We start from the raw sequence: 6107 nt of genomic DNA on the forward strand, positions 1-6107 counted from the left end.
CAGATCTGGGGGGTCTCTCCCCCTGCACCTCTTGCTTCAGCTTCAGTTGTCGCTGTCGAATTCCGAGGACAGACCCTGCAGCAGGGGCAGGGACATGGAGTGCCGGTCGGGGTCCCCGGGGCCCCCACCCTGGGCTCCTGGTGGAGGGTTGCGGGGGCTGAAGAGCCAGTTCTCTGCCAGGGTTGGGGATATAGTCATAGCTTGACTCATGCCCTGGTCTTTCTGCCTCCCTAGTTCCTCCCTCTGGTCCTCTGTGCTGTCCCCAACCTCTCACCAGGGCCATGCTTTCGTCTTACCCTCCCCCGGCTCCCTCACTCCATTCTTCTCACCAGGGTCCAGTACACAGTCACGGGTGCCCCATACATTCCTGGGCTATCCTCTGTGTGCCCTCTCCCTCCTCCCTCCTCCACCTTGTCCTATCCCTCTCATCTTCATTTCCCTCAGCAGTACCTGACAGCATCTGGGGTCCCCTCCGGAAGGGGTTTCGGCCCTTGTAGGAGAATCTGGTGGGTCTGCCTTCTGGCCCTTCCTGGGGAGGTGGTGTAGCTGGGGCTGGGACAGGTGGGGGCACATCAGCAGCTTCAGGGGTGTTGGCAAGGGCAGATGTGGGCTCCAGAGTTGGTGTGATGCTGAGGTTGGGTCTGACCCAGTTGGTCCCATGGAGCAATGGGTCTTTGGTCAGGGGCTTCTGTGGTCCCAGCACACCCTTGGGCTGCAGTGAAAACTTGAGGCAGGAGAAGGCAACAGGCAGTGCACGCTGTAACCGAAGCAGCTGGGGCTCACGGGCTGTGGGCAATAGCCCCAGCTGCAGCCAGGAGCAGGAGAAGACTTGGTAGATGACATAGATGCTGTGGGTACTTCGGAGCCAGGGAAGAGTCTGCTGTAGGCTCACCTGCCCTGGTGGCAGCAACAGGAAGGCTACCTTCTTGCGCAGGCCACCCAAATGCAGGCGTATCCGGCAGGGCCGCCCATCCAGCAGTCGCATCTCTTCGTAGGCTATCTCTGCTCGGTCATTTGGTGAGTATTCCCGAGTGCAGTGGGCAAAGGCACCCTCAGATCCTGCCTGTTCCAGGAGACTTGGCAGTGGTCCCACTGGTTGCAGTGCCCGCCGGCCCTGGCGACCTGGTAAAACCAGGCGGGTGTGTGCTGGGCGGTACTGTTTCACTAGCACACCCAGTAGATCATAGCAGGCTGCATCCGACAAGAAAGGTACTGCCACTACACTGGGCCCAAAGCGCTCCTCGATGACCTGCAGGTGGCCAGTTTATAGGTCAGGGACTGAGTAGGGCCAGGAGTTAACTGGTAGCCTACTCTACACTGACCCTCCCACTTTTCACAGTTCAATTACTTCACCACGGTTGTGCTCAGACTATCATACTTTTCTGCTCATCTCCCAGTTTGGTAGTAAAACACTGAATGTCTACTATGCCAAGCCCTTCTAAACACAAGAAATATGTAAAAGAATGAGACTTTATCATTGTCCTAATATAGCTCAGTCTAGTGGGGGATACAAAATTGTAGAGTTGTCAGCTAAGTAAAATAATAGCAACAAAAGAAGTGATTAACAGCCTTTTTCTCTGATAGAAAGGGGAATGAAAGAAGGTTTCTAAGTGGTAATACTTGAGCTTTGGAGAAATTAGCCAGGTGAGAGAATGGTCAGTTCAGGCAGACGGTGCAACCAGTGAAAAAAACTTGAATCTACAAACCAAGAGAAGAACTTCAGGAACATAATTTGAATATTACTGAAATGTAGAGTGGTATGAAGAAGGAGAGGCAGACAGGAACTAGATGATGAAAGACCTTGTGTGTATGTGAAGTGACTGGAATTTTATCCAGCAATGGGAGGCCACTTGAAGGGCACTGGATAGGAGGGGCAGGATCAGATAGATGTTTTAGAAAGGTAATTTTGAATAGGAAGTCATGAAATAAGGAGAGATAGAGAGATCAGAGTATTGCAGTACTCCAGATAAAAGATGATAAGGCCCTAAACTAAAATAATGGGGAAGATACTAGAGATATTTAGGTTATAGAATCAATAGAACTTGGATACTGAAGGAGTGTGGGAAAAAGGATCTTCAAGGATCATTCCTGTGTGATTGGTTAGATGAGTGATGACATTAACCAAGAATGGGTATGAAGAAATAGGTTTGGGGTGTCCATTCTTACACTGTCTATAGCCCCTTAGTATATACCTTTTGCTTAGTTGCAGGGGTTATAGAGAAAGTTCTTTCAGGGAATTTGAGTCCTCATCTTTGTAATGCTAGTTCCAACATGCTTTTAGGGATTCCGGTTCTCCTTGGTTTTGTCCCTGTCTTGGCCTTTTTGGATTTGGTTACCCAGCTTTGGACAGTTTATTTTGTGACCATTTGGGAAACCCTATAAAATCCTCTTTAGTAATTGTACCTAGGTTTCATGGTCTTCACCTATCCAGGATATTGCTGGTTGAGACATCTGGTGCTCTGTTCTGCTAGGGATCATGGGCACACAAAATTCCCTTTTTGTGCCCGCTTCATGTTTGAACCCTGTGCTTAAAGTACTGTACTCCACTCCCTATTCCCAGTCCCCAAATCTCACCTGTCTGTGTCCTTACTTATGGTATTGCCCACTTTTCTGGGCTGGTAGAATTCATTAGTGGTTCCTCAAGGCTGCTCTGTTTTCTGCTACCTAAAGCTGTTTCGGAAGTGCTACTCTGTAGCTTAAGAGGAAGGCTAGCTAACTAATGGAGTTGTGTCTACACTGCGGACAAGCTGAGGTAGATTGAAGACTACACTCTTGTCATCTGGCCAAGGAAATAATTGGTATTCTTTCTTGATCTGCGTGGAGGAATCCCCTTCCCATTCCTTCTTCTTCGCATCACTGAGACATGAAACGCTTTCTTTTGGATGGATGTGGCAAGTTGCAGAACAGAGCTCTGAGAAGGGCCTGTTTTTTTCCAGGGGTGAGAGCAGAGCCCAAGGAGGGTTGGGCATTTTTTGATAGAATGCTCTGTCCCCATGACAATGAAAGCGTAACTGCAGAATCCCACTCTAGCTGTGACTTTTGTGCCTAGGATCCTGCACAAATGAGATAAATGGTAATGTCTCCAGGAGAATGCCCCTCTAACTGGAGGATTATGACATTTAAAATATCTGGTTGGTTATAGTTCAAGTTTCTGCTAAAAGGCTGAGTCCCTGCCTTAGCTGCAGGCTCTTTCTGAGCACATAGACATTTTCTATGGGGATTTATTGGCTCTTGTTTCTTACCCTTGAGGGCCCCAGTGGTTGTCCTAAAATAGGGAAAATAAGGAGTTCAGTTCTTTGCTGGGGTGACTGTGTTCCTTGTGGAGTCACCATCTGAGAACACTACCTGCTGCCATTGAACTTTGATTTCTGGGCTTAGCTCTGTGGAATTTGGAGGTCTTGCAGATTTAGGGCAGCCCTGAAAGGTGATGGTGAAAGATTGTCTTCTTGGATATACCTTTTGGGTTTGAATTGTAAAGGGGGAGCTCTTGGGCCCTGGTTTAGCCAAATGTTCTACAAAGTGCCTAATAAACTGCCAGCAGTTCTGGAGAGAGGAAACTAGATAACTTAAACATGTCCTATTCCTTGAATTTGCCATGTGTCATCATTGAGTATCCTGCCCTTCTCTACCCTGACTTTCCTGACCAAATTTCCATTTAAATAGGATGAGTTTTTTCTGAAGCTGGAGAGGTGGTGTAGCATTCTAATAGTTAAAGACTCTGTTTACTTTCACCTTAATTCTAATTGATCTAGTCCAGGACAAACCTTCTACACTGCTGAAATTATTTACTTTAATGCTTGGATGGACCTTTGTTCTCCTGTTTCTGCTTCCCTGGGAAGCTGGCCTTTGTGGTGAGCAGCACACATGGGAGCTACATGTCATCAAGGCTGCTTTGAGTCTGGTAGGTACTACTTCAAGATGGTTGTGTTAAGCTTGGCGGGCTGTCTTCTATGAGTGCTTTAAATTCACTCTCCTTCAAATCACATCACTGGAACCTGATCCCTAAATTCTCCAACCTGAGAAATTTGCTCCAACCTGAGAAATTTGACTATTTTGTCTGCAGCTGACAAGTTAGTTCATGGGATTTGTTGGACAACTGCAACCCAGATACAGCTGAGATCTCCCTGCTCTTTGAAATCTACATATTTGGCTCAAAATCCAAATTTATCATTCTTTAGAGCTAAGGTAGGGGGGAATATCTGTAAGAAGCTTAAAGGGCCTTTTATGATCAGCCCCTCTGTACTTCTTCAGCTTCATTTTCACCACTACCCCATTTGCACTCTGCTCTAGCAGACTATTTGCATTTCTCAAATATGGATTTTCTTTTTCCTCCCCTGGCTTTTGCACATGCTCTACATTTTATTAGTACACTGTTCACTCACCCACTCACTCATCTGCTCATTAACTCATTCAGGTATTTATTAAACAATTTTGTGTGAATAACTCCTACTTTTTTCAGGAAACATGCCTGACCTCCTGAGCCCTACCCTGAACTTGACACCTCTCCTTTCTACCCTCAGAGCTTCCTGTACATTGCCTTTCAAGGAAACTTTCTTACTGTTTTTGCAATTTTGATTAAATGGGACAGTTTGTGTAAAACACTTAGTGCAGTGCCTGGCACATAAGCGAGCACTGAGTAAAAGTTATTATCTTCAGGCTTCCTACTCCTTCCTACTCACAAGCTGCTCAGACCTATCCAAATCACACTTTATTCCCTTCTCTTCAGCCCCTTTACTTTACCCACCTTATCCTTAATGAGGGTCCAGGTGGCATCAGCTTCATCCAATGTCAGCAGGTGGGGGGTACCAGCCAACATGATGGGGTGTGGGGGTATAAGAAGGGTTGGGCAGGGCAGTGGCTGCTGCAGGAACCCCACCTTGCCCAGGGAGGTGAGTCTCTGGGCCTTGGGCTCTGACCTACAGCATGAGGTCATAAAGGTCCTGCTGGGTTATGGAAAGAGGTAGGGAGAGGACAGTCACTTGCCTAACTACCTAGGTGTGGGGAGAGGACAGTCACTTACCAAACTTTAGCGTCCTTTCAGTCTGAGTCCATACACTTGAAGTCACCTATCCATCTTCCTTTATGGGAGGAAAACGTAGGTAGCTATTAGGGTGCACTTGTGTCTGTGTGTATGTGTAATTTTGGGTCTGAGTTCTTTAAGGAAACAGGATCAGACCTCTCCTCCCTTCAGCAGCTGCCCTGAAGAAATTTTCGGCTGCAGGTGACTTCTTTATGAGGTTGGATCAGAGTCCTGAAGGACCATGGGAGAAGTATAGGTCAGTACCTATCCTGAAAACCAAGCAGTGGTTCTCAGTCTTGGCTGCATATTGGAATTACCTGGGAGCTTTTAAATTTACTGATGAGTGGGGTCCCACCCCCAGGGATTCAGATTTAATTGGTCTGGGATGTTCCTGGGTGTCAGGATTTCTAAAAGCTTCCCAGGCAATTTTAATGCGCAGCCTAGGTTGAAATCCACTATTATTGGTTGAGTTGCAATTGCGATGAAAACAGGTGTGTGTGGGGGTGCTGTGTTGAGTGATGACAGTGTGGAGAGTGAGAATCTAATTGGAATAATATTGCCTTCATAATTGGAGAGAATTTTCAGGAAGTCAGAATTACCCAGGTAAATTTGAAGAAAATTTGCTTCATGTTGTGTGTCCTGTCCTAGACTGATCTGTGTCTGGTAGCTACTCTCTCACTCCTGTCCTTATCTGTGGTCTCTCCTTGAGTCTCTGTCCAGAAGAATCTCAACCTCATGCTTTGCAGAAGAGTATTTCTTCTCCAGGGAAGAAACACTCTAGAGAGCCTTTTCATTATCTGCTTTTCTATTCCACCCATTATTTGTCCTAGGAGTCCTCCTCTCTCTGAGTCCTTCTGGAGAGTCTCCTGTGAGCCCAAAGAGAACTTGTGTGTTGGAAGCATCCTTCGCCCACAACATAGAGCTATTCCACGCAGTTGTCTATTGTCTGAGCTGGCTGAGGTGGTATGAGTGTGAGAGCACCCTGAAGGGTCCTACAGCGATGGGAAAGAGGGTTGTCAAGGAGAGTTTCCTAAAGGAGATGTGACCAAATGGCCTCAGGGTAGGGCAGATCTCCCTAGACAGGATC

The 6107-nt window shown here is 47.1% G+C and overlaps 1 protein-coding gene across 1 annotated transcript; it reads right to left on the reverse strand.

The window, feature by feature from the left end:
- Window positions 1-42: 42 nt before the first annotated feature.
- C6H11orf42 (chromosome 6 C11orf42 homolog) lies at window positions 43-4816 on the reverse strand. The gene is made up of 3 exons (XM_037840221.1): window positions 4745-4816; window positions 451-1249; window positions 43-173 (listed from the first exon to the last, which is right to left on the reverse strand). The coding sequence occupies exons 1-3, from the start codon at window positions 4814-4816 to the stop codon at window positions 43-45; spliced, it is 1002 nt and encodes a 333-aa protein (XP_037696149.1).
- Window positions 4817-6107: the final 1291 nt, after the last annotated feature.

Source organism: Choloepus didactylus, chromosome 6 (genome assembly GCF_015220235.1).
Source record: "Choloepus didactylus isolate mChoDid1 chromosome 6, mChoDid1.pri, whole genome shotgun sequence".
NCBI classification, from domain to species: Eukaryota; Metazoa; Chordata; class Mammalia; order Pilosa; family Megalonychidae; genus Choloepus; species Choloepus didactylus.